This window comes from Heptranchias perlo, chromosome 2 (assembly GCF_035084215.1).
Source record: "Heptranchias perlo isolate sHepPer1 chromosome 2, sHepPer1.hap1, whole genome shotgun sequence".
Classification (NCBI taxonomy): domain Eukaryota; kingdom Metazoa; phylum Chordata; class Chondrichthyes; order Hexanchiformes; family Hexanchidae; genus Heptranchias; species Heptranchias perlo.
The window spans coordinates 24,984,522-25,010,486 of NC_090326.1; the positions used below are offsets into that span (position 1 = coordinate 24,984,522).

General features: G+C 44.9%; 1 protein-coding gene across 4 annotated transcripts in view; it reads left to right on the forward strand.

Moving 5' to 3' along the window:
- The window catches only part of elmo1 (engulfment and cell motility 1 (ced-12 homolog, C. elegans)), a 282,334-nt gene extending 269,839 nt beyond the window's left edge, over positions 1-12,495 (forward strand). For all 4 annotated transcript variants that reach the window (XM_068001271.1, XM_068001264.1, XM_068001286.1 and 1 more), the window contains 2 exons: positions 4,466-4,543; positions 12,252-12,495. In XM_068001271.1, the coding sequence (XP_067857372.1) occupies positions 4,466-4,543; positions 12,252-12,452 (279 nt within the window). In that variant the 3' untranslated portion in view covers positions 12,453-12,495. The remainder of the gene's footprint in view (positions 1-4,465; positions 4,544-12,251) is intronic.
- The last annotated feature ends 13,470 nt before the right edge of the window (positions 12,496-25,965 follow it).

Consider the following 25,965-nt stretch of genomic DNA (forward strand, 5'->3'; position numbering starts at 1 on the left):
CTTTCTTTAATATTTACCACATCCACTGCATGCGGCATATACAAACTTATTTTTCAGTAAAACGTTTTGTTCCTGTTACGTTTGAAGACGGTGCACTTTACTTTTCTGTCTAATGTATTTAGAATCACTGATTTAATAACTAAATGGGTCAAATTCTATTTAGATGGAATGCTGGGATTTATGCAGGTGTTTTCTGGTTCTTATTCTTTCTATTTTCCCATGAAAGCCACAAATCAGTGACCTTGAATAGCATGATCTTGTGTTTTAAATAAAGCATATCACAAAAATAAACAGGTAGGAAGACGGGGGCGGGGGGAGATGTAAATACTTTTCTACTGCTTTATTTTTTTTGACTTTGGGATTTTGATGGTCGGACTCCCTCATTCAAGGCATTAATCCATTGTGGTTTTGTCTGTTAAAACCTGTGCAAGTTCAAGGGCATTGGAAACAAACTGGAAAACTTATTGCTCCTCTGCTAAACACGTACATTTAAGTTTCCACACTAATGAATATTAATGTGATTGATTATGTGGAGAGTGGAGCAGAGCTAAATGCAAATGTTATCTTCAGCCTACTCCTGTTTATCTGACTGCCATGTCCTTTGTCTTCATAATGAAATTCCTTTAGTGTAGTCATCCCAATGGAATTAATAAAAGTTACTCAAGCTGCAGGAATAATGATACTTTGTACAGAATTTTTTTATCAGGACATCGGCACACTGCTCAAGACATCCAAAATCAACTCCATATGGATCATTTAAGAAAGAACTTGCATTTCTATAGTGTCTTTCACAACCTTAGGATGTCCCAAAGTGCTTTACAGCCAATGAAGTATAGTCACTGTTGTAATGTAGGAAATGCAGCAGCCAATTTGCACACAGCAAGGTGATAAATGTTAGCCAGGACTGCACAGAGTTGAAATCTTCCACATCTACCTGAGAGGGCAGATAGGGACTCCATTTAACATCTCATCTGAAAGATAACACCTCTAATAGTACTGGTGCTAGGAGTGTCAGCCTAGATTTTATAATCAAATCTCTGGAGTAGGACTTGAACCCACAACCTTCCTGACTCAGAGGTGAGCGTGCTACCCATTGAGCCAAAGGCTAACCATGTAAAAAGCATTTGACTTTCTATGGTGTTTAGTTAAAAGACTTGTCCTTAAATATAAAACGAGGAACTTGATCCCATCAAGCTCAGATGACGTTTGCTGGCGACTCTTACAGCTTGGAAACGGGACCCTTCTTGTTTTCATTTGATTACCATCTCTCTATATTTTGAAGAGTCTTTAATCAATTAGCAGCCTACGTCAGCCAGTGTAAGAACGGTTCTGCAACTCCATTTGTCTAAAATCAGACTAGGTGTAAAATCAGTATTGCTCCTGATCCCGTCAGTCTCCTGACGGACGGGCTAGATTAAAATTGCCCCCATTGAGTGGGAACAGGTTGCACACTTGCTGTTTCAGACTCTTCTCCACTACACACCATCTCCTTGAACCCCTCTCCCCTGCCCAGTCCACCCTTACCTCCAACAACAAGTGCGAGGAGCTCATGGACTTCTTTGTCACTAAGAATAAGATCATCCATTCAATTGCCTCTGCTGCTTCCTTCCCTTCCCCTAGCCCAACAAGCTAAACTTCCCCTACGTTCCCCCCTGCCCTAGCCCTGAACTCGCCTCTTTCTCTAGTTTCTCTCCTATCTTCCTTCATGCTCTCTCCGAGCTCATCTTGACCATGAGACCCACCTCCTGCTCCCTTGACCCTATTCCCACCAAACTACTGACCACTCAACATCCCTTCCTGGCCCCATGTTAGCTGATATTGTTAACGGTTCCCTCTCTTCAGGTACTGCCCCCTCCCCTTCGAATCTGCCGTCATCACCCCCTCCTCAAAAAACCCACCCTTGGCCCCTCTGTCCTTGCAAACTACTGTCCCATCTCCAACCTCCCTTTCCTCTCCAAAGTCCTTGAACGTGGTGTCACATCCCAAACCCATGCCCATCTTTCCCGCAACTCCATATTTGAATCCCTCCAATCAGGTTTCCTCCCCTGCCACAGTACTGAAACGGCCCTTATTAAAGACATCCTATGTGACTGTGACTGTGGTAAACTCTCCCTCCTCATCCTTCTCGACTTGTCTGCAGTCTTTGACACGGTTGACCACATCATCCTCCTCCAATGCCCCCCCTCCGTCGTCCAACTGTGTGGGACTGCGCTCACCTGGTTCCATTCTTATCTACCCAGTCGTAGCCAGAGAATCACCTGCAATGGCTTCTCTTCCCGCTCCCACACCATTACCTCGGAAGTGCCCTATGATCTATCTTTGGCCCCTCCTATTTCTCATCTACATGCTGCCCCTCGGCGACATCATCCGAAAACACAACGTCAGGTTCCACATGTACGCTGGTGACACCCAGCTGTACCTCACAACCCCCTCTCTAGACCCCTCCACTGTCTCTGATTTGTACACTGCTTGTCCGACATCTAGTACTGGATGAGCAAAAATTTCCTCCATCTAAATATTGGGAAGATCGAAGCCATTGTCTTTGGTCCCCACCGCAAACTCTATTCCCTAGCCACCAACTCCATCCCTCACCCTGGCCACTGCCTGAGGCTGAACCAGACCACTCACAACCTTGCCGTCCTATTTGACCCTCCGATGAGCTTCTGACCACATATCCGCTCCATCACCAAGACCGCCTACATCCACCTCCATAACATCGCCCTTCTCCGCCTCTGCTTCAGCTCATCCACTGAAACCCTCATCCATGCCTTTGTCACCTGCTGACTGGGCTATTCCAATGCTGTCCTGGCTGGCCTCCCAACTTCCACCCTCCATAAACTAGACGGCATCCAAAGCTCTGCTGCTAGCATCCTAACTCGCCCCAAGTCCTGTTCACCCATCACCCCTGTACATTGGCAATGGGTCCAGGAACGCCTCAATTTTAATATTCTCATATTGTTTTCGGGTCCCTCCATGGCCTCGCCCCTCCCTACCTCTGTAACCTCCTCCAGCCCGACAACACTCCAAGATCTCTGCGCTCCTCCAATTCTTGCCTCTTGCGCATCCCCGATTTTAATCGCTCCACCATTGGCGGCCATGCCTTCAGCTGCCTTGGCCCTAAGCTCTGGAATTCGCTCCCTAAACCTCTCCACCTCTCTACCTCTCTCCTCCTTTAAGATGCTCCTTAAAACTTACTTCTTTGACCAAGCTTTTGGTCACCTGCCCTAATATCTCCTTATGTGGCTCAGTGTCAGATTTAGTTTGATAACGCTCCTGTGAAGTGCCTTGGGACGTTTTACTACGTTAAAGGCACTATATAAATGCAAGTTGTTGTTGTTCAGTCGGGCTCTGATGTAGGAGTAACGGGAGAGGAAAATGAATGCTACAATTCTGTTCCATCATATTTGACATTAGTGATAAAATGCTTGTTACGAAATCTAACCCTTACATTCCTCCCCTTCTCTGCCTCGTTCCAGCATTTTAGTTAACTCTTTACCCTAAATTAGTTGGTGGCGGATGTCTTTGATACAGTAATACCTCCAATAACCTGGATTGAATCCCATGTGGGGTCTCTGGCTGCTGTCATTTTCTATCTCCCGTGTTCCTTCATTACAATTCCCAAGCTGTTAAATAAACAGGAAATGCTTCTGAGACTCAGTTATAGGCTTGCTTGATTCAGTGTGAAAGCTGCCGTGTTGGATTTTTCCCACCAGAAGTGATGAATCCTGGAACGAGATTGCGCTGTCACGCTGAGTGCAGGCAAGAGATTGGAATGAAAAATCCTCTGAATGTGTGGAGGATGCACACGAACAGCAGCAGCTCAGAGAACAATGCTTCTTGAATACTAAAGGGATGGTGCAACTTTCAGAACCCAGCCCTCAGTGATGGGCTTTATCTGTGCACTGATGCTAGACTTAGGTGCGGTAGTGTAGTGGTTAGCTTACTGGCCTAGTAATCTGGAGACTATGAACTAATCAATCCAGAAAGTGTGTGTTCAAATCTCACCATGGTGGTTTGAGAATTTGAATTCAATTGAAATTTGGAAATGAAAAGCTGGTACCAGTAAAAGGTGACCAGAAAGCTGTTGGATTCACTAATGTCCTTCAGGAAAGGAATCATACCATCCTTACCCAGTTTGGCCGATATGTGAGTCCAGTCCTGCACCAATGTGGTTGCCTCTAATAAGGCAATAAAGGCTGGCCTTGACAGATGAAATTGACTTTAATGTCAAATTTTGTTTGATAATGCTCCTGTGAAGCTCTTTGGGATGTTTTACTACGTTAACGGTGCTATATAAATGCAAGTTGTTGTTGTGTTCCACTGAAATTTGACATTCATTAAAAAAAATTGTGATACTCTTGTGCTTTGGACGTGAGCTGACATGATAGGCTGGCCTCTTCCCTTGTACATGGTGCCGGTCGTTTGACTGACTCCTCATACTGTGGCTCTGTTTTGGTCTCTGCAGGAGGTGTTGGAGCTCGCATTCTCTATCCTGTACGACCCAGATGACTCTTTGAATTTTATTGCTCCTGACAAGCATGAAGTAAGTGTAACTCCTCCCTTACATTGATGTTACTTCTAAACTGCTTTCTTGGCTGCTTTGCACTTGACGGAGTAACTGTGGTGAGCTTTGAAGAATTATCCATTAATATTTTATCTAACGGAACTTTACAAAATAAAAGTCATGAATAATTTCAAATGAGGAATTGTCTGTCAAAATTGCTTCAAATAAAATCTTTAAGTCAAGACTTTTGGTGAGTTCAGTATTTTCTCTTCATATATCATCTATAAATTCGGAGAATTAGATGAATTCAGTATATTAACTTCATACAGTTAGGATCATAATATATAGAGTATGTCAGACACTTTGTGCTCCTGTTGCTATTGAGTCGGTTTGGACAAAAATAAGGTAAAAGCAAACATGGTAGTACAGGCCTTGATGAAAATTCAGTGATACTTGCTTCTCTTTTATTGTCCTCATAGGTGCTTCTTGTCACTATGTAACCCCTTCCTGCTTGGGAGATCAGAAGTGTCGAGTCTGTGGATTTCTCACTCACAAAATTTTAAACCCCCCCCCCCCCCCTTTATTGCTCATTTAGCTGTCTTCTCCTCTCGGTCTACTTTGGCCAGTGCACCGTTTCCCCACTTTGCCTGTAGGGTAAATCACAGTCAAACGTGTGCCGAAACTCTGTGCGGCACTGATTGGAGGTCGCTCGGCCTGTCTCGATCCAACTGAAGGCGCGGATTAAATCACGATGACTCAGGAGGTGCAACAATTGCACGCCACTCCAATTGACAAAGTGCGCCTAGCAACCAAGGCAAGCCGACCTAAGCGTTGGTCAGTCTTGGGGCTGGATCGCACAAGCATTTGCCTTTTTATTTAAGAGTTCTGCTGCTTGAGCTGTAAATTGATGCATGAAAGTACAGTAGACCCAGTGTAAAATTTGCCTTGGGGAACCACACAAGAAGCATATTATTATAACAGGCTGTTAAATATGGCTTCTCTTTTAGTGTGGGAAGCCAGCCAGGATCTAGTTTAGGCTTCTCTAACCTGTACGGTCTATCAGACTGCCTTGGAGAGGGAGAGTGTGTACTGTACAGGAACCCTGTTCACAGCTAATAACTCTGCAAACAGTTTCTTGCATAAAGTAAACAACACATGCTTCATTTTTGTGCATTCATTTGAACTTCACAGTCCTGAGTAAATGATGCCTAAAACCAATACAATTCAATGTGACAAATACCAAGACAATAACAAAATTCAACACTGCGGCAAAACAGAACCAGCAGGTTACATAGTGAAATAGATCTGCAATAATGCTTATAGGAACAGGAGTAGGCCATTTAGCCCCTCGAGCCTGTTCCGCCACCTGGCTGATCTGTGACCTAACTCCAAATACCCGCCTCAGCCCCATATCCTTTAATAACTTTGGTTAACAAAAATCTATCAATCTCAGATTTAAAATTAACAATTGAGCTAGCATCAACTGTCATTTGTAAACTAGAGTTCCAAACTTCCACCACTCTTTGCATACAGAAGTGTTTCCTAATGACACTCCTGAAAGTACTGGCTCTAATTTTTAGGATATGTCCCCTGGTCCTAGACTCCCCAATCAACGGAAATAGTTTCTCTCTCTCTATCCTATCAGTTCCCCTTAATATCTTGAAAACTTCAATCAAATCACCTCTTAATCTTCTGAATTCCAGGGAATACAACCCTAGTTTGTGTAATCTCTCCTCGTAATTTAACCCTTGGAGTCCAGGTATCATTGTAGTAAATCTACACTGCACTTTCTCCAAGGCCAGTGTATCCTTCCTAAGGTGCGGTGCCCAGAACTGAACACAGTACTCCAGGTGTGGTCTAACCAGGGCTTTGTATAGCTGTAGCATAAATTCTACCCCCTTATATTCTAGTCCTCTAGATATAAAGGCCAGCATTCCATTAGCCTTTTTGATTATTTTCTGTACCTGTCCACGACATTTTAATGATCTATGTACATGGATCCTAATTCTCTATGGACCTCCACTGTTTCGAGCTTTTCACCATTTAGAAAGTACTCTGATTTATCCATTTTAGGTCCAAGGTGGATGACCTCACACTTGCCTACATTGAAATCCATTTGCCACAGTTTTGCCCATTCACTTAATCTATTAATAGCTCTCTAATTTTATGCTTCCATCTACACTGCTTTCAATGCTGCCTATCTTTGTGTCATCGGCAAACTTGGATATGTGGCACTCTATCCCGTCATCTAAGTCGTTATTAAACAATGGGACACCACTAGTCACTTCCTGCCAATTTGAGTACCTACCCATTATCCCTACTCTCTGTCTCCTGCCGCTCAGCCAATTTCCTACCCAGGCCAATAATTTGTCCTCAATTCCATGAGCTTCAACTTTAAGCTAACAGTGTTGTATGAGGGACTTTATCAAAAGCCTTCTGGAAGTTCATATAACAACATCCATAGACATTCCCCTGTCCACTACTTCAGTCACCTCTCAAAAAATTCAATCAGGCTCGTCAGGCATGACCTACCCTTTACAAATCCATACTGGCTCTCTCTGATCAGCTGAAAATTTTCAAGGTGTTCAGTCACTCTCTCCTTAATTATAGACTCTAATAATTTCCCGACAACAGATGTTCGGCTGACTTGCCAGTAATTCCCTTATTTCCCTCTCACCTTTCTTAAATAGAGGAGTGACACGTGCAGTTTTCCAATCTAAAGTAATGGTTCCTGAATCGAGAGAACTTTGGAAGATTTTTTTTTATTCGTTCATGGGATGTGGGCGTCGCTGGCAAGGCCAGCATTTATTGCCCATCCCTAATTGCCCTTGAGAAGGTGGTGGTGAGCCGCTTTCTTGAACCGCTGCAGTCCGTGTGGTGAAGGTTCTCCCACAGTGCTGTTAGTTGGGGAGTTCCAGGATTTTGACCCAGCGACAATGAAGGAATGGCGATATATTTCCAAGTCAGGATGGTGTGTGACTTGGAGGGGAACGTGCAGGTGGTGTTGTTCCCATGTGCCTGCTGCCCTTGTCCTTCTAGGTGGTAGAGGTCGCGGGTTTGGGAGGTGCTGTCAAAGAAGCCTTGGCGAGTTGCTGCAGTGCATGCTGTGGATGGTACACACCGCAGCCACGGTGCGCCGGTGGTGAAGGGAGTGAATGTTTAGGGTGGTGGATGGGGTGCCAATCATGCGGGCTGCTTTGTCCTGGATGGTGTTGAGCTTCTTGAGTGTTGTTGGAGCTGCACTCATCCAGGCAAGTGGAGAGTATTCCATCACACTCCTGATTTGTGCCTTGTAGATGGTGGAAAGGCTTTGGGGAGTCAGGAGGTGAGTCACTTGCCATAGAATACCCAGCCTCTGACCTGCTGTTGTAGCCACAGTATTTATGTGGCTGGTCCAGTTAAGTTTCTGGTCAGTGGTGACCCCCCCAGGATGTTGATGTTGGGGGATTCGGCGATGGTAATGCCGTTGAATATAAGGGGAGGTGGTTAGACTCTCTCTTGTTGGAGATGGTCATTGCCTGGCACTTATCTGGCACGAATGTTACTTGCCACTTATGAGCCCAAGCCTGGATGTTGTCCAGGTCTTGCTGCATGCGAGCACGGACTGCTTCATTATCTGAGGGGTTGTGAATGGAACTGAACACTGTGCAATCATCAGCGAACATCCCCATTTCTGACCTTATGATGGAGGGAAGTCATTGATGAAGCAGCTGAAGATGGTGGGGCCCAGGACACTACCCTGAGGAACTCCTGCAGCAATGTCCTGGGGCTGTGATGATTGGCCTCCAACAACCACCACCATCTTCCTTTGTGCTAGGTATGACTCCAGCCACTGGAGAGTTTTCCCCCTGATTCCCATTGACTTCAATTTTACCAGGGCTCCTTGGTGCCACACTCGGTCAAATGCTGCCTTGATGTCAAGTGCAGTTACTCTCACCTCACCTCTGGAATTCAGCTCTTTTGTCCATGTTTGGACCAAGGCTGTAATGAGGTCTGGAGCCGATTATAGTTAGGGCATCTTCAATGTCCTCACCTATTTCCTTTAAAACCCTGGGATGGAAACCATTTGGCCCTGGGGATTTGTCACTCTTTATTGCCATTATTTTCTTCATTACTGATAATTTGCTTACGTTAATTATGGTGAGTCCCCGTCCCTGATTCAAAATTAATTTCCTTGAGGTGCCCAGCATGCTATCCTCTTCCTCTACTGTAAATACTGATGTGGAGATGCCGGTGATGGACTGGGGTTGACAATTGTAAACAATTTTACAACACCAAGTTATAGTCCAGCAATTTTATTTTAAATTCACAAGCTTTCGGAGGCTTCCTCCTTCCTCAGGTGAACGAAATGAAATCCTCGAAATGAAATCGCATTTATAATTCACAGAACAGTGCTTGGTGATTACAGACAGTTTTTTCAACTGCCCGTTGCCAAGGCAATCAGTGTGCAGATAAATACTGATGCAAAGTAATTATTTGCTCTTGACTGCTCTCCTTTTCCTAATATAATTGTAAAAACTTTTTGTGTTGATTTTGATATCCTTTGCAAGTTTCTTTTCATACTCCCTTTTTGTAGCTCTTACTATCTGTTTTGTCACCCTTTCCTGTTCTTTGTATCTCTCCCATTTGCCAGGATCTGTGCTATTTTTTGTATGCTTTTTTAAAAAGTTTTATGTTGTCCCTTACCACTTTTGTCGTCCATGGCTGTTTTTTTTTGGCAAGTAGAGCTCTTGCCCCTTAGGGGTATAAACTGGTTCTGTAGCATGTTAAATTCTTTTTTAAACACCCCCTACTGATCTTCTGTCGATTTACCCATTAACAGATTTGCCCAGTTTACTGTGGACAGTCTCTGTCTCATCCCGTTGAAGTTGGCCTTACCTAAATTTAGAATCTTAGTAGCTGATACGGACACAAGGTTGAACTCGATCATATTATGATCGCTATTAGATAAATGTTCACACACCGTTGGGCTGTTAACTGAATCTGGCTCGTTACTCATTGTTAAATCTAATATGGCCTGCCCCCCTGTTGATTCTGGGACATATTGTTGTCCTGTGAACAGATCAAGCCAATGCTGAACTGGGAATAGGGAGTCATCTTCAGCTGGATTTTTTTTTAAATGATATAATCGGGACTCTTTTGCATTTAAAAGAAAACTCGTGATGTGATTAATTCTGATATTTTTTTCTCTGTCTCTTGATTTTTATTTTTGTCATATATTTGCCTTCAGACAGTGTGCGCGAGTGGTAACGTAAATGAGTTATTGAACTCAGCAGTGAGAGGGAGCCAAGCTAACACCTGTGGATTTTGTCACCAGCCCAGAATGAGTCAGTAATCACACCGTGTCACTTGCGAGTGCTAATTCATCCCCCTCGCACTGTCAGCCCCTCAGTACCGATAAAGATGTAATCAGCACTCACTATTTAAAGAAAAGTATTTTTAATAACTCAAACAGGAAAAGTGCTGAAGGATGTTAGAGGTCACGAGTCATGTTTGATTTTGAAAGCTGTACTGACTCCTTAAGTTAATGATACTATTCCCCTCATTCTAACCTTTCTGAAGCACTATCTGCGGTGATGTATCACATTTACACTTTCCTCATTATGGAGAATCTCCATAAAACACCTCTGTCACTGACCCTTCACTCGAGTATGCTTCTATGTGCCTCTCCTGCACATTTTTTGGTCATAAATTGTGGTATAAGCAAGTAAGTATATCTTTACAGTGATCAAAAGCACCAACATCTTGAACCCAATATGTTTTTCTTCAAAGTATTATATCCTTTCACTTTTATCCACACTGATTCTAAAATCGGAACTATAGTTTGCTTTTCTGCCCAACCTCACCAGGTTATTGCCTGTTGTACTCCACATACAAACCACCTTGGTAGAAATTAGTGGATCATCTACCTGGGTTTCATTGTACTATTGAATTGTGCATGTGTCTTCAACTTTTAAAAGGCTGTTCCCCCCTCAATTCAAAAAAAAATTAAGAATAAAAATGACGGTTCAAAGCTATATTTAAAAATTCAAACGCCGTGATATAAAAATACCTTCCTTGGCATAAAAAAAGTTTATTCTGACTTGTAGGACAACATAACTCTATGGTGACTGCATCGCTAATAGCTTATCTGGCTCCTAACCTGTGGGAGTGAACCCCATAGACACTGATTGTATCTAGGCCTAGGGTGTGCGTAGCTACGTTGGGGTTTTCTGCTAAGTGATTCCTGTTGAGATTGAAAATGACTCTTCATTCTGCCTTAAAACAGAATGATCAATGATTGGAAGTAAATTGTGCATTATTGAAAGTGTGGAGGCGGGTGGGTGGGTTATAAACCTGTGGCTCCCCACACAGTGAGTTCCTGTACCAGCCTGGAGATGCCAAGCAGAGGGTGGTTACTAACCCTGCAGGGAGGGAGATATAATTATAGGAAGCATCATCCTGGGCCAGTATTGAGCAACTCCTCATTCCCAATTGTAGATGGGGAGTGCAAGAGGCCTGGGATCGGTCACCTGCTGCCTTCAACCTAGGAAAAGCTGTGACGGGGGGCAGTCTTGAGGAAGGGGAGGTGGGAAGAAGCACTTACAGTTGGGAGCGGGACATCCTACGTCCAAATAGTATTCAATTTTGGCAATTTAAAAACTAACTTCGCACCTTGAAGATTACAAATGATTAATAGCACAACTTTTTTGGATGCCATGGGGTGGCGAGATAGGGTCTTCACTATGTGAGAGCATCGAGGAAAGATCAAGCAATTTGTCAATGAGGGAAGCAATGTCACCTTGTTTACCTCCTATTTGCTGGTAAGAGTGGCATTATTGGAGGTCACCTACCCACCTCCTTGACCATAGTTAGTCCGAGACCCATGGAAATGGGGGAAATGAGGAGGAAATGGGTTGGATAAAAGAAAGTCTTTCTAACCCCCCTGTCCTACCTGTGGAACAGTTCATAACTGGAAAATGAAAAGCACTTCAATATCAAGCCCTACACTTTGGTTCATTATTCAACAGTCACGAATTCTGATGCAATGTGTTGCAGTCCTAACAAACAAGCAGCCTTGAATACACCAGCTCCAACACATTCATCATCATAGTGACCAAATTAGAGCCAACATAATGCATTCACTGCCTTTTAATAAATCAGCAAACTCACCGTCCAGTTCAAATTAGTATTTGCAGTTGGATTTCAGTCATTGGAAATATATTAGCTAATATTGAGATGGATGATATCGTAAGATATAGTAAGTTCATTATAATAAGATTTTGTGTATAATAGTGATGGGAAAAAATGTGTAGCAAGCCAATCCATTAATCAGTAGTTATCCCATAATGCTTGCTGTTTGTAAATGTAGGATTGTGTGCACTCAGCCTTCCCCATGTGTAAAAAGACACTTTTAATAGGGTTTGACGCTTCGTTAATGAGAATGAAAAATCCAAACGCTGAATGGCCCCCCTATGAGCTGGAAAAGAACATGGGCAATTAAAGTATTTAGAATTGCATAACACTGTGAACGCTCGATAATGTCACTTGCTGACTTGAGACAGAAAGCAAGAAATGTAAGATTCTCCCTGAGGTAAGATGGCAGCACTGCGAATTCAGCGATGGTCTTGGCGTTGATTCTGTAGCTTCCTTGTAGAACGGCCTGACAGATCCACACAAGGAATCGAGACACCGAGCAAGCAGGAAACTTAAGTCGATGAGTATAGGATGTCGATTGTTCTCAACACCGTCCCTTTCTCTTTTCCAGTATTGCGTGTGGACAGATGGGCTGAACGCTCTGCTCGGGAAGGAGATGTTGAGCGAGCTGACCAAGAACGACCTCGACACGCTCCTCAGCATGGAGATGAAGCTTCGCCTCCTCGACCTAGAGAATATCCAAATTCCAGAAGCCCCGCCTCCCATCCCGAAGGAGCCAAGCAACTATGACTTTGTTTACGACTGTAACTAGACATGAAGACGAGGCTGTGAGAATAAACTGGAATCATCAGTAACTGGAGCTGCCCTCTTTCCTTATTATTCTCTATATCTGCTGCCTATGTACCTTCCTGCTACTCTTTGGCCTCTACTAATCTTTAGCTAGACCAAATTGTTCTTCTAATTTCTTGGGCATCACTTAGTGGAAAAACAACTTACGTTTCCGTGTCACTTAAGGCAATGATGTCGCCACAGTGTAATCTCCACCGGGAGTTGGACCAATTCTTGGACCTTTTCAAGGTTGATATGACTTGCCACAGATCACATTTCTGCCAAAGCTTCGGATGTGGCAAGACTTCAAGAGATTGCCCATCACGCTTTGTTACCACAGAGAGGTGAAAGGGATTGGGGATGTGAGGAGATAAGGCAGATCATACATATTTTTTGTGTGTGTGTGTGTGTGTATCAAAAACAAATGAAAAATCTGCATACTTCCATTCAAGAAACCTGAAATCAATTTGTTCTAGGGTTGTTAATATCTCAAATTGCATTCCCTTCAGCCGCACATTTTCTTCGATAAATGAAGCATACATCATGGTGCCAGTAATGTCGTAGCTCATCAATGTGTATCATACTTAAAAGGAAAGAGTACGTCTCTATTGAACAAAACATATGGTCATGGCTTTGGCTCTCTGTAGAGTAAGATACCTATATTGCATTCGTGATATTTTGTGAAATATGCCAAACAGCCAGTATTATGTCAGTATTGTGTCATTAGTGTTAGAAAAGAATTTACAAGGAGACATTTTATATTAAGAAAAAAGTTTTACCACTTTTGGCACATCACATATATATTTAATGGAAAATGCACGTCTGTGTATTGTGGAAATGTTCCTTTACAACATTGAAATATCTGAGTAAATGTCCTCGGAATCTTGCGGTTTACAATAAAAAAACAGATTTATTACTAGAGCTTGGATTTATTCTTGCTCATCACAAAGATACAGTTGAATTTACTGGGATGTTACATGTGTGGCAGTTTGGAAACTCAAAGGTAGATTCCAAGTGCAGAGTTTTGTGGACCAGAGTCACCTCAGGCTCCACACGTTAAATTTTAATTTATAATATCCACCCTTAAAGGTTAAAAATGGTATGCTCTTGTCCAGTGTCCCTACACCATCAGTGATAGAGTTTTCAGCCATTGATTCCCCAAAATGACGGACAGGAAGCACGCACTCCCTTGCGATTGGAAGTGCGCCGTCCGCCATATTGGGTAAGCACAGACAAGCAAGAGGCGTCCTTTACCCGTGCCTGAGGCAGACGTTAGGCCCTTTGCATGTGCAAATTGCAGGCTGCATTCTGGGAAATCAACCCTACAGAACGCCTGCAATAAAAAAAAGGTTAGTCACTTACGTCTGAATGTGGCGCCAAGAGGAGCAGGAGTGCTCCTCCCGACCCCACGTTAAAGAACCCTCTCGATCGTCACTGCGCCCCCCCCCCCCCCAGCTTTGAGACCCCCCGAACTTCTCCCAACCCCCAATCTCCCAGCCCAGCGATCCCCTCCCTCCACCCCCCGGCCCTGGGATTCCCAATCTCCAGGCCCCTGACCCTGCGGGCTGCTGCCTAATCATGGCTGCTCCTGAATTTCTAGGCCATTGTGTTTCAAATGGCCTTCCCAGGTAACTATTATCATAAAATCATATCGCACAGGAGGCATTCAACCCATCGTGCCTGTGCCAGCTCTTTGAAAGAGCTATCCAATTAGACCCATTCCCCTGCTCTTTCCCCATAGCACTGAAAATGTTTCCTTTTCATGTAATTATCCAATTCCCTTTTGAAAGTTACTATTGAATCTGCTTCCACTGCCCTTTCAGGCTGTGCATTCCAGATCATAACAACTCGCTGAGTAAAACAATTTCTCCTCATCTCCCCTCTGGTTCTTTTGCCCATTTGTCTGAAATCTGTGTCCTCTGGTTACTGACCCTTCTGCCACTGGAAACGGTGTATCGTTATTTACTCTGTCAAAACCCTTCATAATTTTGAACACCTCTATTAAATCTCACATTAACCTTCTCTACTCTAAGGAGAACAATCCCAGATTCTCTAGTCTCTCCACATAACTGAAGTCCCTCATCCCTCGTTCCATTCTTGTAAATCTCCTCTGCACCCTCTCGTAGGCCTTGACATCTTTCCTAAAGTGCGGTGCCCAGAATTGGATATAAAACCCCAGCTGGGGCCTAACCAGTGAAGTTTTAGCATAACTTCCTTTCTTTTGTACTCTTATATTAACTTGTGGATGAAAAGTGTTCTGCCTCACTTCCTTTCTGCTTGCTCACCATAACTTTCTTTTTAAAACATAGGATAAGACTGGAGTTAATAACAAATGCTACTGGGATCACTGAAAGATTTGAGAAATTTGTCCTTGGGTGCTAATTCTTTCCATGATGTAACGCCTACTCCCACAACCCTAGTGCAGAAAGTAATGCTCAACTCTGTTTCGACCTCTGCATAACAGTGGCAAAGCTCCAGGCAACAACACTGTCTAGGAGAGAGCTTCACAGGCAAGACATGCTGTGTGATGCTTTGCTGCTGGTATTCCATGTGGACAAGAACATAAAAATCTTTAGGAGCAGAGAAAAAAGGCCATCTGGTTCAAACAAGCCCATGCCTTTTTCATAAATCAATCCCACCTTCTCAGCATGTTCCGCAATCATTTCTCAGTAATGCATCCAGTTTTCTCTTGACTCCATTCATGCCGTGTGCTTCAAATGGCTTCCCTGGTAACTTATTTCATGTATCTGTTACCCCTTTGGATGAAAAAGGTTCTGCCTAACTTCCCTTTTTATTCCTAACCATGGCTTCCTACTCTTGTGCCCCTGGTGTTTTGGTTTGGCAGAGAATGATGAGGTGCAGCTGCAGCAAGTCTTATGTCCCCGGTATAAACATGAAGGCCTGGGTTATGCTTTAGTAACCCTTGTGGGAGACTAACAGTCCAGCTCTATCTCTCTGATCTTGGAAGATGGACCCTGGCACAGAGGAAGACATTATCATCTAACTCTACAGGTAAGGACTATTGCAGATGGTGGGGTACAAATTGGTATTCAATATAACTATTTTTCTGGGTGTAAAATGGGCACAAAACATGCCAATGTAGCTCATTGCTTCGGGTACGCAGGGCTGAGGCTGGGCCTGAAAACAGGCCCAGACTAATTTCTACACCAGTTACTTCAGTTTTTCTTCCACTCCAGATTTATTTTACATAATCTTCCCTCTAATTTCCATGTAATCCACGTAATTCTGAAAACAGATCCCAATTCTGCAGAGTGAATCTACTTAAGGGCTTTGACTATCTGGCATCGCTTCATCCACTCCACAAATTCCTCCCTGAAATGGATATTTACAGGGCCCTTCAACCAAAGATCATTAACAGGTGAAAAGTTGGGGGGAGAAGAGGGAGGCACTCTATGAGTAGGTAGCTTTTAGTGATATCATTCTTGTCTTCAAATCCCTACATGGTCCTGCCCCTCCCTATCTCTGCAACCTCCTCCAGCCCTACAACTCTCCGAGATCTCTGCAATCTTCCAATTCTGGCCTCTTGTGCTTGCCCGATTTCTTTTGCCCCACAATTGGTGGCCATGCCATCAGCTGTCTAGGCCCCAAGCTCTAGAATTCCCTCCCTCAACCTCTTCGCCTCTCTTAACACTTTAAGACACTCCTTAAAACCTACCTTTTTGACCAAGCTTTTGGTCACTTTCCTAATATCTCCTTATGTAGCTCGGTGTCACATTTTGTCTGATTTTTTTTAAATTCATTCATGGGATGTGGCCGTTGCTGGCAAGGCCAGCATTTTTTTCTTGTCGCTCCTGTGAAGCAACTTGGAACATTTTACTACGTTAAAGGCGCTATATAAATGCAAGTTGTGATGTACCAACCTGTAGAGCTAAATTCTGCTTTGATGGCTTTGGACTACATCTATACCAGGGAATAAGAGATGGGTTTTCTCCAGGTGGGTATAGAATTGATAGAGTACCAAAGCTGCCAATTGCAATTAAAAAGGAATACACTTTCTTGATTCTCATTCCTGATGATTTTCCAGCCATTTAGCTGTTACACCAGCTCAGGAGTCATTTGAAAGTCAACATACTGAACACTTGTCATTGAAGAGAGCTTAGGACCTTTATGAGATTGCAGAGCAAAAGAATGGGCAAACTTTCTTGACCAAATTATTGACACTGTCTTCTCAGTGTTGAAGATGTCACACCACTTGTCCACCCACTACCCAGTTCTGTCTATTTCTGCCTGTAGTGATTCAATCGTTACTTACCTTATCAGATGGGGAGTTAATCACCTTGTGGGAGATGGTGTTATTAGCAAAGGGTGTTGCATCGTGCCTGACGAGTTCCAACAGAGCACTGATGAAGACGAGGCATGGAGCAGGACCAAGTATACTTCTCAGCGGTGCAGATAGAAGACATTAAAACAGAATGATAAAACATCGGTTGGCAGCCAGAACTCTCCGTACATACAGCTCCCAATTGCTGTTGTGACAGCAAGGGGAAGTGCCAAGAAGAGGGTAGCTAATCCCCCGTGTGGGGGTGGAAGGAAATCGAAGGGCGTGTAATAGCGGCCTGCTCTTCTGCACCTTGTGCAGCTCTTTACAAATTGGTATTGGCAGAGACCAGTGAGCAGGTTGGCTGCCTGCCTTCTCAGCCTGGCAATAGCCTGTGCCTTAAAAATACCAAACAAGGGGGATATAAAACAAGTTTTTTTTCAAAAAATTAAGCCTGCTTTCTTATTTCTATATTTTGTCAAAGAGAATAAGCTTAGTTTCTTTAAGGTAATTGACAAAAGAACCCGAAGGGAGATGTTTAAGCAGCGAGTGGTAATGATCTGGAATGCGCTGCCTGAAACGGTGGTGGAAGCAGATTCAATAATAACTTTCAAAAGGGAATTGGATAAATACTTGGGAGGGAAACAATTTGCAGGGCTACAGAGAAAGGGCAGGGGAATGAGTTTAATTGGATAGCTCTTTCAAAGAGCCGACACAGGCATGGTGGCCTACATCTATGCTGTATGATTTTAAAATTCTCATCCTTGTTTTCAAATCCCTCCATGGTCTCACCCCTCCCTATCTCTGTAACCTCCTCCAGCCCTACAACCCTCTGAGATCTCTGAGCACCTCCAATTCTGGCCTTTTGCACATCCCCGATTTTAATCGCTCCACCATTGGCGGCCGTGCCTTCAGCTGCCTAGGCCCTAAGCTCTGGAATTCCCTCCCTAAACCTCTCCGCCTCTCTACCTCTCCTCCTTTAAGACGCTTCTTAAAACCTACCTCTTTGACCAAGCTTTTGGTCACCTGTCCTAATATCTCCTTATGTGGCTCGGTGTCAAATTTGATTTGATAATCACTCCTGTGAAGCACCTTGGGATGTTTTACTATGTTAAAGGTGCTATATAAATACAAGTTGTTGTTTATGATTTGCTGATTCTCTAAATCCAGAAATCCCCTTTGTTGCTCTCCTTTGCATCCCTTTGGAGAAATGGTGAACAAAACTGGTTGTGGTATCCTAGGTGTTTGCCTATCCAGACTCTAAAACTAAAAGTAACAGCTAAAACTGGTCAGTTAAAAATTCCGAATGAAATAAATTGCAACAGTTCCATAATCAGATTTATAGGTGGATTGGATTCTACAGAACTTGCCATGAGTCAGACGTGTTTCACTGGTCTAATACCCCATAAAACCCTTTCCTCAAAGGAAGTCTGCACATTGTGAATCATCAGGGGGTGCTTTTAAAATACTGCTTAAGTCATGCATTCAGTCACTGAATACTTATTTATTTGTCCGTCCTAACCTTCATGAATTCATTTCATTTGTAACTGTAATATGAGGTCATTGATCCCTTGCTAGGATTTACACACTTCTTTCGCACAAAATAAGGAAATCAAAGGCAACAATAGACAGTGCGACAGAATAAAAAACAGAATCTGATCCGGAGTTCAGCAACCAAGGACACTTAACTTCACACTGCTGGTATCTGCAGCAAGGGTCTTAGCCAGGCAGTACCCTGTTTATAGTTCTGGCTTGAAGTGCAACTGTCCAGGAGATCCATGCATGATTCCCTGTTTGTTGTTAATTCGGGCTCTCTCCCTGCACAAATGAAGAGTTAGCACAGGAGAAGAGCCAGGAAGAGGGCAGCTAATTCCCTGTGTAGGAGCGAGAGGGAATTCGAAGGGTAAGTGATTGCGGCCTGCTCTTTTCACCGCTGCATGTTTCTTGACTAATGGTCATATGGTTACGCTTTCTTCTGTGCCAGTATATGTATGCGTACGTGTCTCTTTTTAGGTGTCCGTCTTGGCTTAGTGATAGCACTCTCTGAGTCAGAAGGTCATGGGTTCAAGCCCCTCCCCAGGACTTCGGTACATAATCTAGGCTGAAAGTCCAGTGTTGTATTGAGGGAGTGCTGCACTATTTGAGGTTCTGTCTCTCACAAGAGAGGTGGTGAAGAAGGCATTCGGCATGCTTGGTTTCATTGGTCAGAACATTGAATGCAGGAGTTGGGATGTCTTGTTGAAGTTGTACAGGGCATTGGTGAGGCCACACTTGGAGTACTGTGTACAGTTCTGGTCACCCTATTATAGAAAGGATATTATTAAACTAGAAAGAGTGCAGAAAAGATTTATTAGGATGCTACCGGGACTTGATGGTTTGACTTATAGGGAGAGGTTAGACAGACTGGGACTTTTTTCCCTGGAGAGTAGGAGGTTTAGGGGTGATCTTATAGAAGTCTATAAAATAATGAGGGGCATAGATAAGGTAGATAGTCAAAATCTTTTCCCAAAGGTAGGGGAGTCTATAACGAGGGGGCATAGATTTAAGGTGAGAGGGGAGAGATACAAAAGGGCCCAGAGGGCAATTTTTTCACTCAAAGGGTGGTGAGTGTCTGGAACGAGCTGCCAGAGGCAGTAGTAGAGGCGGGTACAATTTTGTCTTTTAAAAAGCATTTGGACAGTTACATGGGTAAGATGGGTATAGAGGGATATGGGCCAAGTGCAGGCAATTGGGACTAGCTTAGTGGTATAAACTGGGCGACATGGACATGTTGGGCCAAAGGGCCTGTTTCCATGTTGTAACTTCTATGATTCTATGATTCTATGATTAAACTCAGGCCCCGTCTGTCCTGTCAGTTGGATGTAAAAGATCCTATTTGAAGAAGAGCAGGGGAGTTCTTCTGGTGGCCTGGCCATCATTTATCCCTCAAATTAAATCACTAAACCAGATTATCTGGTTATTTACCTCATTACTGTTTTTTGGCACCTTGTTGTGCTTTTCCTACATTACAACAGTGACTACACTTCAAAAAAGTACTTAAATGACTATAAAGCGCTTTGGGACGTCCTGAGAATGTGAAAGGCGTGATATAAATAGAAGTCTTTCTTCCTCAATCCTTCACAAAAGGAGAAGCCTGTTGCTTGTACTGTACATAATGTGTTGTTGAAGGCAGCTACTACTGGTGATGGGGTTTTGTTTCTGACTGGACTCCAACCACCATCTCTAGTCCTGTTTCTTTAATACGAGAATGTACTGAATTATAATGTACTCAACTAGCAGCTTGCCTACTCCAGAAACTAATGAACACTGGGCTTATTAATAAGGAGGTAACCATTATATTGATTGACCCATAGGCACTGAGCCATTATTAATGAAATCAATAGACTTCCAGACTCCAGCACCCAACCCACCCCCCACCAAAGAGCCGGCAATTCCAGCCATTCCCCCTCGTTGAGTGTCGGCAGATCCCAGACTCTGCTCCCGAGTGCTGCCAAACCCCAGCCCACCTACGTGATGTCAAGTGCCTGCTCCCCTGGGTGATCCCAGGCCTCAGTCCCCCCTCTCGCCCCAACTGCTGCAAAGCCCAGCCCCGAAGTGAGCAGCCAGATGCTGCAATGCCCTTCTCTGCTCCCAAACCTCAGCCCGAGCCCCAGACCCCACTATTTCTGCCCACTCCATTCCATATGCCAACTCTAGATCCCATCCCCACAGCGCCAGTGTTCAAGGCAGGGCCACAGTGGGGGTGCTAACCCAGAGCTCTGGGCATTCAAGTGAATCACAAACCACGCTCATTCCAGGTCCAAGGCTGCCTATAAACAACACCACTGGACATCCATTTGTTATTATGTTTACATGGTGTTTGGTGACAGTGACATAAGGGGCACGATTTTAACTTGGAGCCAGGAGCCCAGCCCATCCCTAGATATTCACAACTCAATTGAAGGTAAGTATTTGTGTTTCCGGGTTTCCCTCGGGCCAGGCAGACAGATTGGCTGTCAGAACGGAGAGGAGCTGCAAATCAGAGAGGGGGGAGGGAGGGAGAGGGAGATCATGGGCCCCTGGAAAAATCGGGAGGGGGTGGTACGGGAACGTGGACGACATCGGGGTGGGGGGGGGGTCCAGCCAGCATCGGGGATTGGGGGGAGGGGGGTCAGCCAGCATCAAGATCGGAGGGGTGTCCAGCGTCTGGATTGGGAGTTCCAGTATTGGGGGTTGGAGAGGGTCCCGTCGCCCAGGTGAGCTTGTTGGGACCGGATGAAGCACTCCTGCTCCTCCGGACCCACAGGCAGTGGAATAAAGGCACTCAACTCATGGATCCGGCCCTTCCCGCCAGCTTCATCTGGCGTGAATTAGAAGCGATGGGAAACCCGAACGGGTAAGGTTAAATTCATTTAACTTTTGCAATACACAAAAATTTAAAGCACCTCAACTATTTCAAGGAGGTACATTGCCCTTTTAAGTATCGGCCCGTCGGCTTTAAGTGGGGGTGGGACTTCCTGGGTGTGTGTTGTGCGCGTGTATCTAAACGCGCCTGGGTCAAACCCGGAAGTGGGTGCGTTGGAGACGGGATGCAGTACTGCTCCATTAAAATTACCCCCAAGAAGTTTTCTAATAATAAGTTCTGTTATATTTCCAGTTTTAAACATTTTTTTACTTGAGATGAAGTGGAATAGGGAATGAACCTTTGGGCAGTAATGGGATGCAGTGAACCAACCTGCTCAGCTATCCAGATGCCACCATCAGATGGTCACAGCTGAAGACATCATGTTAATGTCGATCTGCCTCATGGCTTTGGGAAGCTGCAGGAACTGAGAGAGCCTGAAAGTGGGTGTGAATTTGGATCGTCTGCAACGTAGGAAGCAGGAGCAACTGATCCCTGGTCCTGATTCATAGCCTCAATACAAAGACCTTGCTGTTTCATCCCTGGCTCTTAGTTTGACCAAGAAGCTGCAATCCCTTATTTTAATATGTTATATGCACTGATTATATTCTAACTGAAGCTGAACCTCACATCCTCAATCTTGTCGTTGTTCATTCCTTAAGAATGTTCATAATACAGTAGAGAACCAGGCTGAATACAGAAAGTACAGAGGAGATCTAAAGAAGGGAATAAGAGGGGCAAAGAGAGAGTATGAGAATAGATTAGCGACTAACATAAAAGGAAACCCAAAAGTCTTTTATAAACATATAAATATGAAAAGGGTGATCAAAGGGACCATGGGACTGATTAGGGACAAAAAAGATCTTCTTGTGGAGGCAGAGGACATGGCTGAGGCACTAAATGAAAACTTTGCATCTGTCTTCACTAGAGAAGAGGATGCAGCCACTGTAGCAGTAAAGGAGGAGGTAGTAGCGATATTGGATAGGATGAAAATAGATAAAGAGGAGGTACTTAAAAGATTGACAGTACTCAAAGTAGAAAAGTCACCTGGTCCGGATGGGATGCATTCTAGGTTACTGAGGGAAGTAAGGATGGAAATTGCGGAGGCTCTGGCCACAATCTTCCAATCCTCCTTAGATATGGGAATGATGTCAGAAGACTGGAGGATTGCAAATGTCACACCCCTGTTCAAAAAAAGGGGAGAGGGATAAACCTGGCAATTACAGGCCAGTCAGCCTAACGGTGAGGAAATCTTTAGAGGCAATATTCCAGGACAAAATTAATTGGCACTTGGAAAAGTATGGGCTAATAAATGAAAGTCAGCACGGATTTGTTTTAAACGGGATGCAGAAACGGAGACCTGGGGGTGCGCCTACACAAATCTTTGAAGGTGGCAGGACAAGCTGAGAAGGCTGTTAAAAAAGCATATGGGATCCGGGGCTTTATTAATAGAGGCGTAGAGTACAAAAGCAAAGAAGTTATGCTAAACCTTTATAAGTTAGGCCTCAGCTGGAGTATTGTGTTCAATTCTGGGTACCACACTTTAGGAAGGATGTCAAGGCCTTAGAGAGGGTGCAGAAGAGATTTACTAGAATGGTACCAGGGATGAGGGACTGGAGAAGCTGGGGTTGTTCTCCTTAGAACAGAGAAGGTTAAGGGGAGATTTAATAGAGGTGTTCAAAATCATGAACGGTATTGACAGAGTAAATAAGGAGAAGCTGTTTCCAGTGGCAGAAGGGTCAGTAACCAGAGGACACAGATTTAAGGTGATCGGCAAGAGTCAGAGGTGACATGAGGAAGCCTTTTTAAGCAGCGAGTTGTTATGATCTGGAACGCACTGCCCTAAAGGGTGGTGGAAGCAGATTCAATAGTAAATTTCAAAAGGGAATTGGATAAATACTTGAAGGAAAAAAATTTACAGGGCTATAGGGAAAGAGCTGGGGAGTGGAACTAATTGGATAGCTCTTTCAAAGAGCCAGCACAGGCACGATGGGCCGAATGGCCTCCTCCTGTGCTGTACCTACTATGATACTGTGATATATGAGGGGCTTGATTGGGTCACGTAGCGCCCATTTTGTAGGCGTTATGCGGACATCTAAGCCCCGAAAATGGCATCCGAGATGCGTGTGCGCATTTCCGGCGCGATGTGCACGGGACGCCATATTGGTAAAGGTGGTGACTGGAAGCAAGTAGAGAAGGGAGATTATGATGTGAATCAGTGTGCAACGCTGATTTGAAACATCCAACAGCATTTTGGACCTCCATGCTCCACTCAACGCACTGTTCTAACCTCGCCCAGCTGAACAGGACGTAAACAGCATGAAGGACCACCCCCCCCAACCCCGACCAGCACTATATAAAGGGAGCATGCAGGAATTACAGGATAGTTATTCTGGCCGCTGGTACAATTGTGGGTGTACAATTGTGAAGTTTCCTATACTTGGAGAAAGTTGCAATATTATGTAGAGAGTGGTCTGGGTATTCTTGCAATATTTTTAGTGGCATTTAAAATAGTGAGCTGAACAAAGTTGCTTCCAGACGTGGATGGCCTGCTAGGACTTCCTCTGGGAACTGAACATGACTGGGAGCATGCAGAGAGGCCACGCAGAGCAGGACAAGCTGCGAGGAGAGGGAGGAGGAGGAGGAGGAGGAGTCGCAGGGCATTCAGCAGGAGGCCATATCCAACAAGAGCCTTCAGGGAGCAATTCTCTTACCTCAATCTCAGGGACGACCAGTTCATCCGACGGCTGCTGTTCACTAAAGAGGTCGTGATTGAGATTTGTCAACTGCTGCAGCCACAACTGCAGCCTCAGAGCAGAGCAATAACAGCATTGCCTGTGGCTGTCAAGGTAACCGAGGCACTTAATTTTTACGGCTCTGGTTCCTTTCAGGCTGCTGCCGGAGATATAAGCAACATCTCGCAGTTTGCAGTGCACTGCTGTATAAGGGAAGTTACTGAGGCTCTGTGCACACTCAGAAACAGATTCATCTCATTCCCCCTTGACAGAGACAAGCAGCATGAGCGAGTATGAGGGTTTGCTCGCATTGCAGGCTTCCCCATGGTGCAGGGTGCCATTGACTGCACGCATACTGCCATGCATGCTCCTCATCTGAACTCGGCCATATTCATGAACAGAAAGGGATTCCACTCCCTCAATGTACAACTGGTGTGCGACCACAGGCAGCACATCAAACAGGTGAATGCTCGCTATCCTGGCAGCAGTGATCAGATGATTAATGAGCGATACCAGTGACCTCAATGACCTCTCCCCATTCACCAACAGTCCCACACTCCTTATCTTTCCTCTCTCACTGACCATCAAATCATCCTCTTATGATTACACATTGGTTCCTCCCTCAGCTTATCGCAGAAATGAAAACCAACACCAAATATAAATTCATAACCACATTTATAGATTTACACATCAAATGATTCAAACAAACTGATACTATTCACCCTCGTCCATTCTCTTAGTGCCTGTCGTTCATGTGCCTTTACCTTCCCTAGTGCTCCTACGAGCTGCATCCCCAGCGGCTGGAGCATGGGTGGTGGGAGGCTGCTGACCTTTAACTGGGGAGCATGCAAATGGCCTTGGAGGACAACCTCTACTCCAGAGGGCTGTGGATGCTCAGTCGTTGAGTATATTCAAGGCCGAGATAGATAGATTTTTGGACCCTAGGGGAATCAAGGGTTATGGGGATCGGGCAGTAAAGTGGAGTTGAGGTTGATCTGACTGAATGGCGGAGCAGGCTCGAGGGGCTGTATGGACTACTCCTACTCCCATTTCTTATGTTCTTAACCTCGAGCAGCTCTGGACTGGGAGGGCCCAGCTTCAGACTGCACCATCCCGGCATGGGCTGTAGCAGTCTGGCCTGGCTGGCTGACAGGCAACAGTAAGGGCACTGGCGGAGTGGCAGGGGTGGGAGCAGGAATGCTGTCTTCCCTGAGAGAGGACAGCAAGTTCGTCTTCCATGGCACTGCTGCCACTCCCCCGGGCCGGCGCCTCGGAACTTCTGGTGATCAGCTGGAGAACAGATTGCTGGAGTGCTGTGATGCCCTGGAAGCCTTGTCCCACAGTGGTACCCAGAGCCACGATAGCAGCAGTCTGAGCCTGTGACGCAGCAGTCTGAGCTCCAAATGCAGCAGTCAGACCATTGATGGCAGATGCTACAATGGAAGCTGTGACATCGGTCATCAGACGCTGCATCATGGTGGGTTCCACAGGTGTGCTGATGGAGGTGACCACCTGTTTCATGTTGGAAAGGATGGGCTCCAAGCTCTGCGCAAAGCCCTGTGCCAAGTTTGTGCTGGACTCCTCCATGCCCCTTGACATTGTGCACAGGCTTTCTGACAGGCTTTCCAGTGCACCAAACATTTGGTGGTGTACGCCCATCAGCTGTCTTCTGTAGCCTGGCCCATCAAAGTCATCATCTGACTCCTTGGCGGCAGAACCAGCCCTCTGGCGAACTGGCACCTGTGATATCTGTAGCCCCCGCCTCGGCTCCTGCGCAATTGTGCCCGGTATCTCATCACGTGCAGATCCCTCCTGTACCCTATCCTCTATCTGAGTATCTCAGCTGGTGGCTGTGAGTGTAAGGTCGAGTGACGGAGTGTCTGCATCATCACTGTCATCTTCCTCTGCCTCCTCTGACTGCCGGTTCCGGTTCTTGGGTATCTGAAATGACAAAGGGACACGGGATGAGTTGTGGTGAGGGGAGAGGAGAAAGTAAGAAGTGTGCGCTGACACCATCTGCAGCACGTGAGTCATAAAAGATTGTGGGATGAGGGAAAGGTGGGAAGCGAGAAGGATTAGGTATCCCGAGACCCTCATCATC